We start from the raw sequence: 14,255 nt of genomic DNA, 5'->3' as shown, positions 1-14,255 counted from the left end.
TCCCTGGGGAGTCCCAGGGGGTCTTGGAAGTATCTTCCTGTTGCCACTGGCCAGAGGCCGACATGGAAGGGTGCTGAGCACCATGACAGAGAAGCGGGGCCTCAGAGTGGTCAGGCGACTTGGCTAAACTCAAGACCCAAACCCAAGTCCCTGAGACTGTCCTCACCAGGGGGCCAGGAGCTCTGCCTGCCAATTTTACATCTACTTCCTCCCCCTCCCCCTTACCGGGCTCACCCCGGTTGCACCCTTCTCTTCCTCTGGCTCGGGTCCCCATGCCGGTGCCTGACGCCCACACTAGTGTTACAGCGAGGATCCAAAACAAGGGAAGAAGCAGGTAGCGGGTCAGAGGGACTGAGTGAGGGTCCGACTCGGTTTCCAGATTCCTGTTTACCAGGCACTCCCGTGCCCACTCTCATTCACAAGCCTTGAGGGGCTGGTTACTCCTCCTGCGCTGAGAGAGTCCCAAGGCTCAGGGGGAGCAGGGGGCTCACCCGAGTCCCCCATCCACCCGTCCTGGCCCTGGACCCCAGGCACCTATCCTGGTGGCATCAAGTCTCCACCCAGCTCGGAACCACGGCTGGCGCTGTCTGTGGCCAAGGAGTTCAATTTATTCTGCCATCGTTAGTGCTTCCTGGGTATCCCCTGGTGCCGGGGGCCGTGAGAGGAGTCAAGGATTCGAAGCTAAGTCAGTGCATACAGTTCCCGCCCCCTGGAAGCTCACCCTCAACACTGCGAGGTGGACAGTGGGGAGAGAAGCAGCCTCGATGGGAACACGTCCCAGAAGACACGGGACACACGTGCGCCTGAAGACCACATGCCCGTGTTCACGGCCCCAGCCGGGAACCACCTGAAATGACGATCAGAACTAAATAAACTGTAGTCTATTCATTCAGTGGGACGCTCCACAGCGGGGGCTGACAAATGTGCTCTGTGAAGGGCCTGATAGTAAATATTTCATGCCCCGCAGGCCATATGGTCTCTATCCCAACAACTCAGCTCTGCCGTCACAGGGCAACAGCAGTCATAGGTGATCTATGAATGAATAAGCGTGGCTCTGTTCCAATAAAACTTTATTTATGGACATGGAAACATGAATATTGTATAATTTTCCCGTGTCGTGAAAGATTCTTTTGATTTTTTTTTTTTCTCCAACCATTAAAAAAAGATAAACACCATTTGTAACTCGCAGGCTATACAAAACAAACAAACAAACAAAAAAAATGGTGGGCTGGATTTGGCCCGCAGGCCGTGGTGTGCAACCCCAACTCTAGCAGTGCAAACAGACTTTGGCCGCACCATCGACTGGCTATATCTTTAGAAAACATAACGCTGAGTGAAAGAAGCAGGTCACAAAAGAAAACACACGACAGCATTCTGATTACATATACAAAGTTCCAAATCAGGCACGACTGATCTATATCGTGCAGGGGTGTGTAGTAAGGGCGAGAGGGGGTGTCTTGTGGGGGACCCAGAGGCTCTGGGGCACCGGGACACTCTTTCTCGACCTGGGCGGTAGTCACACAGGACTTCGCTTTATAATATTTATTGTACTTTTCTGCATGTGTATTATAGTTCACGATTTAACAAGAGAAAGCAGCGACAATAGGACCTGTCGGAACAGCGTCTGAACCTCCTACCTGACAGGCATTTATAATCCACCCGGAGTTCCAGCCCACTGGGGATCGCCGCCCCTCTCCAGGCTGAGGCTCTCCCGTCCCCACCCCCTGCTCTGCCTTCCGGCCTCCAGCCTTTATCCGGGCCGGACCTGCCACCTACCCACCGGCTCTGTCTCCTGCCCATCTCAGCTCCGTTGCCCCCTCCAGCCTCCCCCTGCCCCACCTCTGCCTGCCTTTCTGAAAGCTCTTTATTGGGATTAGACAAAGATGAAAAGCAGAGGCCAATCCTGACAGAAGCCAGAGCTGTGTGAAGAGAGGCAGGAGGATCCTGAATGTCCTTTGGACAACAAAGGGAGCAGTGACACCTGAGTCAAGAGCAAACGGGAGGAGGGGAGGCAAACCAGAATGGGTAACTCCCGCCTCTGGTCACGGGTCACGTTCTCTAGGCTAATCTGCTTCCACTAGGCTGACAGTGGTGGCTGTGGCTTGTTTACCTCTAGGTCATCCACCCCACACACATTGCCATGCCTAGAACTGGTCCTTCTCAATGAATATTTGAAAAATAAATACAACCCAGAGCTCTAGAAAAGGCCAGGAAGATAGAGGGGACTGACATTTGCTGAGAACGGTGAGGCTCAGAAAGGTTAAGTAACTCGCCTGAGGCCACACAGCAATCAATAGAAGGCAGGACTTGGACCTGGTCTGCCAGGCCCCAAAGCCCTTGGAGGTGCCTGATGCGTGGTGGAAGAGGGCTAGAGCAGGGGTGTGGCTGCTCCCAGGAAGCTGAGCGGCAGGCTCGGATGATTCACCTCAGAGAGCGCTTGCCCATGGACCGCAAGGGGCTGCAGGACCCTCTGAGAAAAGTAGAGTTTGCAGAGGGCTCAGGAGAGCAGAGGGGAGCGGGCGTGGGTCCCGGCTCGCAACAGGAGGACAAGGGTTGCAAGCCAGGGAGGTCACCCAGATGCCATCCAAGGTCGCAGTGAACCCCAGGAGCCCGTGGACTCACCAAGATGTTGAGCATTTTGATTGACTTTGCTAGGTTGGCAGGTGGCTGACGTCTCTGAGCCCTAACCGTGTGCCCTAACCAGTCGGTCTCAGGATGTGCTACCAGGCAGACCCTATTATTGCACCCATTTAACAGATAAACTGAGGCACAGTGATATTAAGAAGCTGCCTAGGGTGGTGGGGCGAGTCGCAGAACTCAAATTCGAACTCAGGCTGAACGCCGCTGGCCTGTCAACCCTGCATCATATGGCGGTTTAGGGATACTACACATTGACCCTGAGCTTCAGGGACCATGCTCCCCAAGGCCCCCTGGGGACACAGTTGAGGGTAACAGGCTGGGTCTTGGTGCTGGCAGCTGATGGAGCTGGTTGCACCAAGCTGATGGCAGATGTCAGGAGAGGTTTGGGGGATGTGGGTTGCCAGAATTCCTTCACCAAACCCACAAAGCTCAGAGACGAGAGGGTGAGCGGAGGCGTGGAGCGCCGGAGTGAAGGGTGCTGTCTGCCGCTCGCAGTGTTCTAGGGGACCGAAAGGGTGTTTTCACCTCTTGTGAAAGAGCAGAGTTTCTCTTCCGTAGAGCGTTTGCCGCAATATTGGGGGAAGCCTGTGGTTTGTTTGCAGTCAAGATGATTACAAAAGCGCTGTTCACAGCAGCACCTTGCAAGGTCCCCACTCAGTTTCCGGGACGTGCCGGGTCCCTTCTGGGGACGAGGGACCGCACAAAAAGAAATGCTAGGAATTTGGGGAAATTAAGTTAGACGTATTGATTGTCCCAGCAAGCTGTATATCCTGGGGCCATCCTCGCTTGCACTGGCCCACCTCTGGGGGTGCGAGGTGATCAAATTCAAGGAGAGATGTCACCAGGGGCTGGCTAGAAGTCTGTTGCCTCTCTGGGGAGCAGGGGGTTTTCTCTGTGAGGAACGTTCTTTAGAAAGAAAGGCGAGAGGAGCCTCGGGGCCCGCTGCCAAGGGTCTTGCTCAGAGCCCGGGCTGACCGAGGGTCTGAACCTGACCTCTGCTCACCCATATGGCCTTGGGCATGTGACCTAGTACCAGCAGAGACAGCACCTCAAGGGTGCCTCAAAGGGGGCTGAGTGTCAGTGTGAGTCTGAAGCTCAAAGAGGCTGCTACATGATACTAACAGCTGTTATTGTTGATGGAGAGCAGAGGAGGAAGGGGCAAAGCGGGCGGCATAAGCCTCACAGCGTCTGAGGGAAGAGGGAGGAATGCGCCTAGCTGCAAGCCGGGATGGGGGGTCCCAGGAACCCTAGAAGGTCAGTGCCACCCAGGGACTTGGCTTGAGGGACCCCAGTGTGGGACGCCCTGGTGAGGGGCAGTCCCAGGGGTTCTCTGGCCTGGACGAACTCACCCAAGGCCACCCACCCCTGGTCCTGGCTTGGATCCAGGCCATTCAGCTTCTGAGGGGGCCTGGGACGAGACAGAGGGACAGCGTTGGCTCCTGGAAAGGCCTAGCTCTGGTCGTAAAGATAATAATGTGGCCTCTGGTTGTATTTCAGGAAGTGGGAGGTGCCACCCTTTCTGGAAACAGTGACGGTTCTGTGCCCCAGGTTACAGTGCTCCTGGTGGCCAGCCGCTGGCCTCCCCTCCTCTCCCTGGCTAACGCTAGCAGCATCGCTGAGGGTGGCTCTGCCACTTGGCAGGTTCGGAGTGGTGCCTCCACAGCGTTCCTTGGGGTTGACCCCTGCCACCCACCCCAAGCCCCCAGGCAGCAGCAGGGCCCACCCACCTTGTTCAAGGGCCAGAAGGTCAGGCTGTGCCGGGAGGGAGGCTGTTAACACAGCAGCGAGGGGGCAGTGCCGCCCCCGCCCCTTCAAAAGCCACCTTGGCGAGGCATTAGCTAAACATCTCCTGGTCCCCAAGGCTTCCCCTGTGAAGTCTGCAATATTCAAACGCAACCAGCAAATCCCCCCGAGACTGGAATTAGCGGCACAGCCGGGCGGGCAGATGAAAGCCGCTCTGATGCAGAGCCAGCGAGCACGTGAGACGGAAGAGCGTACCTGCCAGCTGCAGGGTCCAGGGGGACAGGAGCAAGCCCAGGAGCCAGGGGGCCTTGAGGGGCCCCGGCGGCTGAGGCGGGCTCTCCATCGGGGCCTCCTGGTCAGTGTCTCCTTCCTCTTTAGTTCACCGGGGGAGATGGTCTGCTGGCGGCCACAGTTCCCCTTCGTGTCCCCACCAAGCTCCTCCCTGGCCGCCCTTCTGCTTCCTCAAGGCCCGACTGGGCCGGCTCCTCTCAATAACCCCAGACTTCCCGCTCAAGTAGCAGGAAGGCCCCCAGGAGGCCTACGAGCCAGGTGAGGAATCTGGGGCTCACTCTCCAGCCTGCAGAGGAGCTGGGCAGGGCTGAGGCCTCCCAATCCACCGGGTGGGTAGGCTTCTCCTCTCCTTGGCCCCTTCCAGCTGGTGGCAGGTCCAGAAGACACTGGTGACTGAGTGGCACAGACTTCCGCAAGTCAAGGGCTGGGTTTACCTGCTCGCTTCTGGAACTCTTTAGAAATAACCGCGTTCACACAAACTTCCCCTGGGAAACAGCCCAGGAGCCCCCTCCCTGATAACGTGCTCGTCAAAGAGCAGGGGTCGGGGCGGGCGTGGAAGTGGTTGGGCAGATCCCGGAAGGGGCAGGTGTGTGATGGAAGATGGGCAGGCAGTTAGGGTGAGGGCAGGAGCCGCAAGTCCCCGGCCTCACATGGTGCCAAACATGGGGGCTGGTCCTCAGCCCAGCAAGGGCCACCCTGGGTCCCTGCAGAGGCCCAGTAGGTGTCTCCTCTCGAGCCTGCCTCAAATACCTTTCCTCGCTGCGGGTTTCCCTAAGCCTGAGCCCACCCCCTCCGCCACCAGGAGACATATGAGTTGCTTCCCCATCTGGCCGCTCACCACAGCCCCTGTCCTTGCTTCCAGCAGGCACTGACACGGGGACAACAATTATCTGCAGACTGGGAGCCTTATGCCCTTGGCATCCTGGAGCCCAGCACCGGGCCAAGCCGAATGGGGTAGGGGAAAGGTGTCTGCCGCGTGTCTGGAGTGGCGGAAGGAGTGGGGGGCACGGTGAGGAACGCAGCATGCTGGCACTTGGGGGAGGCAGGGGGGAAGGTGGCTGAGTTTCAGCACCTGCTAAGTGCTCCACCTCCTTTCCCCATCAACCCGCAAGATAAATGTTATGATCCCCATTGCACAAAGGAGAAAATTATACCCCCAAGAGACAAAGCAACGTGCCCAGGACCAGGGCAGATATGTGGGGCTGGCATTCCCCCCACCTTCCACTGTGGCCCCCAATGGTGGCAAAATGGGGCTCAGTTTCTGTCCTTTGCCCAAGGTGTCCCCCCTCCCCCAGCCGCCTTGGACGTGAATGATGGAAGCCAGAAGATCTCTCCCACCGACACGGGGAGTGCTGGGAGGGCTGCAGGCAGGAGTGGGGACCGCCCACCAGGTGGGGAAGACATATGAATGCAAGACGGTTCCCACCGGCTGGGGGGCGGAGGGGGACCCCAGTGGTATTGACTGTTGATCCATCACTATGATACATGATCGCATATGTCACAGTAAGACACAGATAATCTGCTTCACGCTGTTTCTGAGCTCCTGGGGGGAGCAGGTTGTCTAAGCACCTCGATGCCATGGTGATAGACGTCAAGTTAATGCTTCTGCGCACGGAGGGAGTGTTTTAGAGGCGTCGTCTGTGCCTCTAGGAGTCTTTTTACGATTTGGCATTGGGAGGCGGCCAAGTGCCAGGCTGCCTCGGAACACGGACACGGCACCGTCTCACCTGGGCTGCTCTGCCTCTGCCCCCCGCCCTCGGAGCCCTCACACTGCAGCCCATGCTCCAGTGTGCAGCCCTGAGCCCCGGAACTTTGCTGCCTCTGGACCTGGATCCTACCTACGGCCTCTAGACTGCCTGAGGCCTCCTGACTCCTTCTTCACCTCTGATGCCCCTGTGCCGAGCACAGAGCCGGCACCTAGGATGTGATCGATAAACACCGGTGCCGGAATGAATAGGTCTGAGGGGTAAAGTGCCTTCCTCCTAGGCTTACTGTGAAGGTGGATGCCTAATATTGAGACTGGGACGGAGTAGGCTCCCAAAAAGCCTCAGAAGGATGGCAGGACTCTGGGGTGGGGTGGGCTCACACCCTCCCCGGGCAGGCTCCTAGGCCGTAGAGCACAGATGTGACTGGAAAAGTAAAGGCCATGGCACCTTGGGTCATCGTGCAGTTTCTGAGCTGCTGGGAGCCACGCAGCCTCCTGGGGAGAGGCACAGACGGGCCTCGGGTGGGGCGCCAGCCGGCCAGGCTGCGCTGTCAGGGCCTCGGGAGCCAGGGGGACGGGGACGGGCCCACGGCACATTTGGAAACCTCCTTTCCGTCACGACGGTCCATCTCCCATCACCCAGGTGGGTGACAAGCAGTGAACTCACCGAACTTGGATCCATCGGCTTTTCCTCCCCAGGCCCTTGGTGGGAACCGTGAATAAGTGGGTGAAATAAGGAGTGGAGGATACTGGCCCCGTTGGCCTCCCCAGGGGGCAGCCTTTCGGCCCCCAGCAGAGACTGCAGGCGAGTCCCTGGGGGACAGCGCGTTTCGGCACTTGCTCTCGTCCAGACGTCTGCCCCGCCCGTCCATCCATCCATCCGCCCATCCCTTCCCATTTTGCTGAGTGCCTGTTTGCACCAGGCACTGGCCTCAGCAGAAGGATGTGGAAGTGACAGACCCCAGCCTCGAGGAGCCCCCGTCCAGGACAGGAGAGCAGTGACTGGGCACAGCCTAGCAAGAACAGCAGTTCAGAGCCGTTACCGGCACGACACTGTTCAGACGCTTTTAATCGACAGATCGATCTACTCCTCCCCGTAATCCCGCGAGGTGTGTACTATGACGCCTCCATCTTACAGACGAGGACACTGAGGCACAGGGAGGTTAAAATGAAATTTGCCCAGAGCCACATAGCTAAGAAGCGTGTCCAGGGGAAGCGACTCTGGGGACAGCCCCAGCCTCCGTGCTCCTAACCTCTGCTCCCGCCTACCTCAAAGGTAGGAGTGTGTACACAGCAAAGAGGAGGACTCCAGGGAGGAGGTGGCAGCCCTGACGGAGGAGGAAGTGGGGGAGGACCGATGTCCCCTGCGGTCCTGAGGCGCCTTGTCCACATGACGACTAAAGCCGTCTAAACCGGACCCCAATTGCTGGCCCGTTTGCAGATTAGTTCCCACCTATACTTATTAAGCACCTACTGTGTGCCAGGCAATGGAAGCACAAAACATGAGACACGATTTTGCCCTCATGGCTCTCCCTGTGTAGGGAGGAAACCGGAACCCCACACAGGCCCGCACCTGCCGGGGGTGAGGGAGCGAGCGAAGGTGCGTGAGCCAGTGAGTGTGAGGCCTGGGCCTGGCTGCGTCCGCTTCTGATGCTCCGTTGTCCACGTCCCCCTGCCCCCCACCCCCGCCCGGGATGCAAGCAGATGCACAGGAAGCAGAAGTGCCCTGGGAAAGAGCCTGTTCTCCTCCCCCTGCCCACTGTGGGAAGTCACCTCCTTCCTCCCCACAGGCTCCAGCACCACAAGGAGCCCACCAGGTGGAGGGGCCCCTTCATAATGCCCTCTGCACTGGCCAGTGCCTGAGATCCAGAGCACCCCCCGTCCGCTCCCGACCCCGTCCTCGGGTGCCCACTGCCTGAGGCTCCAGGGGTGGATTGACCGGCTCCTTCCATGCCCTCCCTCAAGGACCGCTGTGTTGGAGGGCAAACTCCTGCCCCTCCCAGCAACACCCAGGTTTGCCTTCGCGGTCCCCTTTCTGTACCACGCAGCAGTGGGCAGCTGGGTGGCACTGACCCCACTCGCTCTGGGAAGGGAACTGACCACTAGGCCCGGGCCATGGTTCGGCCCTGAGAACCAGCCGTGACCCAGTTGAGGGAGACCATCCAGCTGTGGGCTGGCCCGCGGTGTACCAGCTTCTCTCGGGAGGGAGTGAGCTCTCTGTTACTGGAGGTGTGCAAACCCACCCGGAAGCTACGCACCCTACACGCGGCTGCGAGCTTCCTGCCCAGGCTGGAAAGCTGACCTGGCCCATCTCCAAAGTCCTTTCTCAGCCCCGGCCGCCCCGTATTTCTTCCTGTTCATTATTTGTTTCAGGTATTGCCTACTTCAGTCCTCAGAAATCTGGGGGTGGTGGTGGCCGTTACTGCTCCTATTTTACAGACGAGGAAACTAAAGTCCAGAGAGTGTGAGCCACCTGCCCAGGGCCACACGGCGAGTAAGCACCAGCACGAGCCGTTCGCCCGGTCCCCCCGGGAGGGCTGGTGTTACAGTCCTTATCCTACAGACTTAGTGAGGGAGAAAAACAGAGTACGTGGCCTGCTCGGGGTCACGGAGGGGACCAGAGGCGTACCGGGGACCAGGGTCCAGGGTTTTCCTGTTGACCATATACCCAGAGTTAGAGACGACTCTCCTCGCTTCCATGGCACTAGCGCCCCTCCCAGCCCCTGCTACGCTGGAAATAGTCCCGAAGACCTGAAGCAGCAAACGCGGGTCATCCTCAGCATTTATTCCGTGCTTGCCACGTGCCAAGGCCTGTTAGGCTTAGGCCCTTGGTACGAATGCGTCTCTGATTGACAAGCAGGAGGCCATCACTGGAGGTCCTCTGTAGCAGGCACCAGAGCCTCAAAGTTTTTGCACTAATGGTGCCACCTCCTTCCCCTCCCTGCCACAACGAACAGCCCCTACTCCCCACCCCCCCACCCCCGGCTGTCCTGTGTCAATGGCGCCACCTGGTGGCCTGCAGGAATACCCTTGCCTGCAACGTCTTCCTCCTCGGATTGCTTCTTTCTCCACCAGGTATCTCTGGCTGCCCAGCAAGGCCAGGCCAGGGGCTCACGAGGCCACATGAGAAAGTGGTAGGGGTGGGGTGGGGTCAAGGGCAAGCCGGCCCAGGAACGTGCTGAGGGAACACAGCTCCTCTCTGTTCTAACAAGCCTTGTGGCTGGGAACACTTCCCAAACCCCTCCTGGGGAACCATCGTTGGAGCCAGGGATTGGCTACCAGGCAAACCAGTCCCCTTGCCTTGCAGTGACAACCTTTCCGGGCAGGGCTCCCCATAGTGAGTTCAGCCAGTTAAGGAGACGATTAGCCTCCCGTGAGGCTAGTTCACGCATTGTCGCCCCGCACAGTTCTACGGTTCTATGGGGCAGATGGGGTGCGTGTGGCAGCTGCTAATTATTCAGATTCCTGGCCTCACCCCAGAGAGTTAGCTCCAGGAGGCTTTGGGAGGCCAGGGGATCTGGATTTTAACAGACCCTGGTTCTCACACTTGAGAAACCGCCCAAAGCACTTTCGGAGGCAGAATCCCTAGAGGCTGTGGGCCTGGTGATGGGCAGCCTGGCCACCGGCCAGGGAGAGCCCTTCAAAGAGATTTGCTCCTTCCTCTCTCCCCACTCGAAAAGCCAGCATAGTGTCCTGGGATTCTCGAGCAAGTCCCCTCCGCTTGCCTTACCTCCTAAGCCAGTGGGGGCACTTTCCTCATCTATAGTATGGAAGGCGGTGAGTATCCACCTCGTGCCGTGTACGGATTGGATGAGCCATTGGAGTGACAGAGGTGAAGGCCCTTTGCGAAGAATAAGGTGGTGGCTGGAAGCAGCTGCCCTGCCATAAACCTTCACTGAGTGCCTCTCCTTGTAGGTTTCTTTCTGAGGGGCTTGGGGAATTCACAAAGAAGGACAAGGGTCTGGCAAGGGGAGATGGGGCAGGTACAGCTCCCGATGGTGTGTCGTTATGAATGAAGGTCTGTGGAGGGTGACAGTTCTGGGATGAGCCAGCAGGGGTCCCTGAGGAAGGGTGGGGAGTGGGACCGCAAGGAGGGGCAGGAGAGGGAGGACCTCCAGGCAGAGTGGAGTATGGTCTTGGATCTGGCCCCATTAAGGCTCCAGAGGCAGGTGCAGGGGCTGGTGGTGGCAGGGGACTCTCCCAGGGACTGCCACCAGCTCCGCGCATCTCCTGCTCCCCTCTCTCCTCTCTGCCCAGCAGGTTCCTTCCCACTGCCCTGGGGCTGGGCCGGCTCCCTCAAACCCCCATGGGAAACCTGGGTCACAGTCCGGAGGCCTTAGGTTCACAGACGGCAAAGAACCCAGGCCAGTGCCTCCAATCCCCGTAGGGGTCCAGAAGCCCCTCCAGTGACTCACAAGGAACTTTGAGTCACCTGTTCCTTCATTCAACAAACCTCTCCGGGGCATTGCTCAGGGCCAGGCCCTGTCCCTACACACTGTCCATCTAGGGCAGAGCGTGACACCTGCACGTCTAAGCCACAGTTTGGCGGGAACCCAGCGTGATGGGGACACGAGCCCAGAGCAGGCTGAGCCTGCCGTGGAAGCCGAGGCCACAGCACTCACGAAGGCTTGGTGAGAAGCTCCCAGGACTGGAAGAGAGAGGGCAGGCGGCTGGGGCAGGAGAGGGGCCCCCGGGGACCCGGGCTGGGAAGGCCTCCCTCCTCCCACCCTCTCGCAAAACCACCTTCTGCCTCCAGTGTCAACAGTCAGATAATTAAACCCATTTATTTTTCTGATAAAAAAAAAATTACTGGTATTGCAACTAGTATCCATTTCTACTGTTTCCCCCTCATGCGCGCAGCTGTTCGGGGCACAGTGGCTTCAGCAGCTTCCTGGCCGCCCTGGGAGCCTGGCCTCACTGACGGTACACGCGGTTTCTGAGTGGAAAGTCTTTCCCCCGGAAGGCACCCCGTTTGGAAGTTAAGTGACTTCCGCATTCACCGGAGTGAAACCTCACTCTCCACAAACTTCCCTCGACACTGGAGAGACACCACCGCCTTCATAGGACCAGAAACCTTCAAGACATTGGCAAGAACCACAGTCAGTTCTTTGTCCGGATAGAAAAGGGTTAAAAATCAGCTGAGTCTCGCCCTTCGCATCTTCCGATACTTCCACTGGGTCACAGCAGAGGAGCAGCAGCCAGAGGCCTTAGGGCTTCACTCAGCAGCCTCCGCCCCTGGAAACTCCCCACCTCTGCTGAGGACCAAAGGAAAGTGTTTTCAGGCATTTTTCATCTGACTTGGGCCAAAGGACCTGCGAGCAGCAGCCGCCTTCCTGGCTGGGAGCCGGTGTCTGAGTCACGGCTTCCCTGTGCCCCGCCGGCCATGACTTTTCCTTTCTTCTCTTCCCAAGACTATCTGCTGGCCCTGTGTCAGCACCTTCTGGAAGATGAGACGCATACAGGCCATGGCCATCCCCGAACTGCCCGTGGGACCCAGGCCGGGCTCCTTGCGGGATGCAGCCGACCTCAGAGTGGGCAGGAGGCCCTTGGTCCCCGGCCCAGGGCCTGGACCTCGCTCCTCACTCACAGCCTTTCTGCCTCCTCTGACGCCCCTCCCCCACCGTGGGGAACCGACCGACCACTGCTGGGCCTGGGTGGTCTGGGGGTGTGGGGAGGTGAGGGCCCAAGGAGCAATGGAAACTCATCTCCGCCAGATGTTGGGCCCCATCTATCCTCTCAGCCACCCTGCCAGGCAGGTTCCATCGGAGATGAGGAAACAGGTTCAGAGAAGAGAAGTCACTTTTCTAAGGCCACACAGCCATCGAGGGCAGACCCAGGGTTTGAATCCCATTCTGCCTGTGCATGAGCACCGCCTTCTGACAGTCTTTGGGGGGATCTGCGCTCCTGGGCTAGACTGAGAGCTCTCTGCAGCCGTGTCTCCCCCCCAGCCCCTCACCTGCTCTACCTACGGCAGCCCCTACTTCCCAGGTGGTGACACCTGCATTTTTGCAGGTGCTCCGGCCAAACACAGGGATCTCCTGAACGAATGAACAGACAAGCAGGAAACTGGGAGAAGAGTCCCTTAACACCCAGGCATAAAGGGCCCCATGGCGGCTTCCAATCAAATTAATAAGAGGTAGATAGGGCTCTGCTTACAGACTTGTAGGAAGTAGATGTCAGAATCTGGAAAACAATCTGGCCCGCCTTAGGAAAGAACCGGCTGGCATGCAGAACTGTAAAGCGACAGGGAAGTTGGCCTCACAATGGAGTTCGCCCTTAATTCAAAGGGGGCCCGGGGTCAGGGCTCTGTGCAAAGTGCCGAGGACACGGAAGAAACAAGACTCCGCCTCGCGCTTTCCCTTTCTTTCCTCTGGGCCGGCAGCGGGCAGGATCTGAGATCCCTATGTCACAGACATCTTCCCGGGGACACAGGTGTGACAGCCGAGGGGGAGGGGAGGGGACTATTGAACAGCCCCGGGGGCCAGGGGTGAGCGGGCCGAGGCCACAGCTGTGCCTCTGGGCCAGGTGAGGAGGGTGGGAGCAGGAAGCCTTGGCTGCTTGGGGAACGTGGGGAGGAGCGAGGGGGAACCAGGAGGTGAGGGAGGGTGGGGGACAGGCTCAGTGGGCTGTCTGGGTCGCTGCCCCTCTCCACAGGGGTCTCCCCCTCCACTTTCCCTCTTTCCCCTCTTCCCCTCCCTCCCTTTCCGGTCTTGTTCTGCCAGTGAAGGGAGAGGCCCCAGCCCTGGGCCCTGGACATACAGACTTCCTCGGAGTTTGCACCCCAGGCCCTTCTCCAGGTTCCCAAGCAGGTCTCTGTCCTTCCCACAGGTGGGGACAGGGGTTTGTGGCCGCAGGCTTCCTTTCTTCTTAGTCCTGTTCATTCCCCCAAGTGGCTTCCAGACCCTTCCCCATGGAGGGCTCCTCCTGCTGTAGCTCCCTGGTGCCCAGTGTGACATGGCCCCCTCCGTCATTCTGGACAGACGCCTCTTTTTGGGTCCCCCATTTCCTCCAAGTTGGGGGTGGGGCCGACCAGCTGCTGGTTGGCCGTCTGCTATACCCCGCTATGCCCCGGGAAGCCCTTCCTTCCCCTGGGGGTGTGGGAGCCACTCGCTACATGGGTCCTTTTTCTTGGTTATCCATGATGCTGACTAATGTGTACTTCCCATATGGCTAAGCCTGAGCCCCTCCCTTCCCTGGAGAGACCCATCAGGTGACCTGTAGGGACTCGGACTGCTTTACCAGACCCCCTCCCTGTCCCCTGCATCCCACTCTTATACCAACCCCTTGCATCGTTGGCTGAGATCGTCCACGGGCCATTTTGATTTAGGAAAAGGCTTCCCCAGGCTCTGGGTGAGGAAGCTCGAAGTGTAGGCGAGGATGACACTCAGGCACTAAGCACGGCCCGGGGAGGAACTGAAACCATCTTTGTGGCACATGCATCAGAGGAAGACCAAGGAAGGGGCAAGGGACGGCATCTGATGAGGGCCCGGGGGGCCTGCAGGCCATTTATACACATGACCTCACGGCCCCCCGTGAGGGACATGGTTCCCCTTTGAACCCGGGCTGAGAGAAGCAAGTCAGCCACCGAGCCCCTCTCTTCTCTATCAAACGCCCGTTCACAGCACAGAGGAAGTTGGGGTCTGAGGCTTACACAATTTTGTGGGGCCTCTCATTGAAAAAACTAACCAGCAATCACAAAGCCAAACTTAGGTGTGACGGTGAACGTTAACGTCCCCTGCTAATGAGAATAGAAATCCTCAAGTTACAAATTCTAAGAAGCTGACAAATACCATAAACATCACGCAATTCAGGAAAGGAACAGGATATTTTGTATTAACCACCCGACCGCCTCTGTGACACATTCCCCGTGAGGTCA

General features: G+C 58.5%; 1 protein-coding gene across 1 annotated transcript in view; it reads right to left on the bottom strand.

Annotated features, from left to right (window-relative positions):
* Window positions 1-4,726, bottom strand: part of NFAM1 (NFAT activating protein with ITAM motif 1) — a 28,999-nt gene extending 24,273 nt beyond the window's left edge. Inside the window, exon 1 of the mRNA XM_011369112.2 lies at window positions 4,639-4,726. Coding sequence (XP_011367414.1) covers window positions 4,639-4,726 — 88 coding nt within the window. The remainder of the gene's footprint in view (window positions 1-4,638) is intronic.
* Window positions 4,727-14,255: the final 9,529 nt, after the last annotated feature.

The sequence above is a fragment of the Pteropus vampyrus genome, unplaced genomic scaffold (assembly GCF_000151845.1).
Source record: "Pteropus vampyrus isolate Shadow unplaced genomic scaffold, Pvam_2.0 Scaffold145, whole genome shotgun sequence".
NCBI classification, from domain to species: domain Eukaryota; kingdom Metazoa; phylum Chordata; class Mammalia; order Chiroptera; family Pteropodidae; genus Pteropus; species Pteropus vampyrus.
This window is presented reverse-complemented; position numbering and strand designations above follow the sequence as displayed.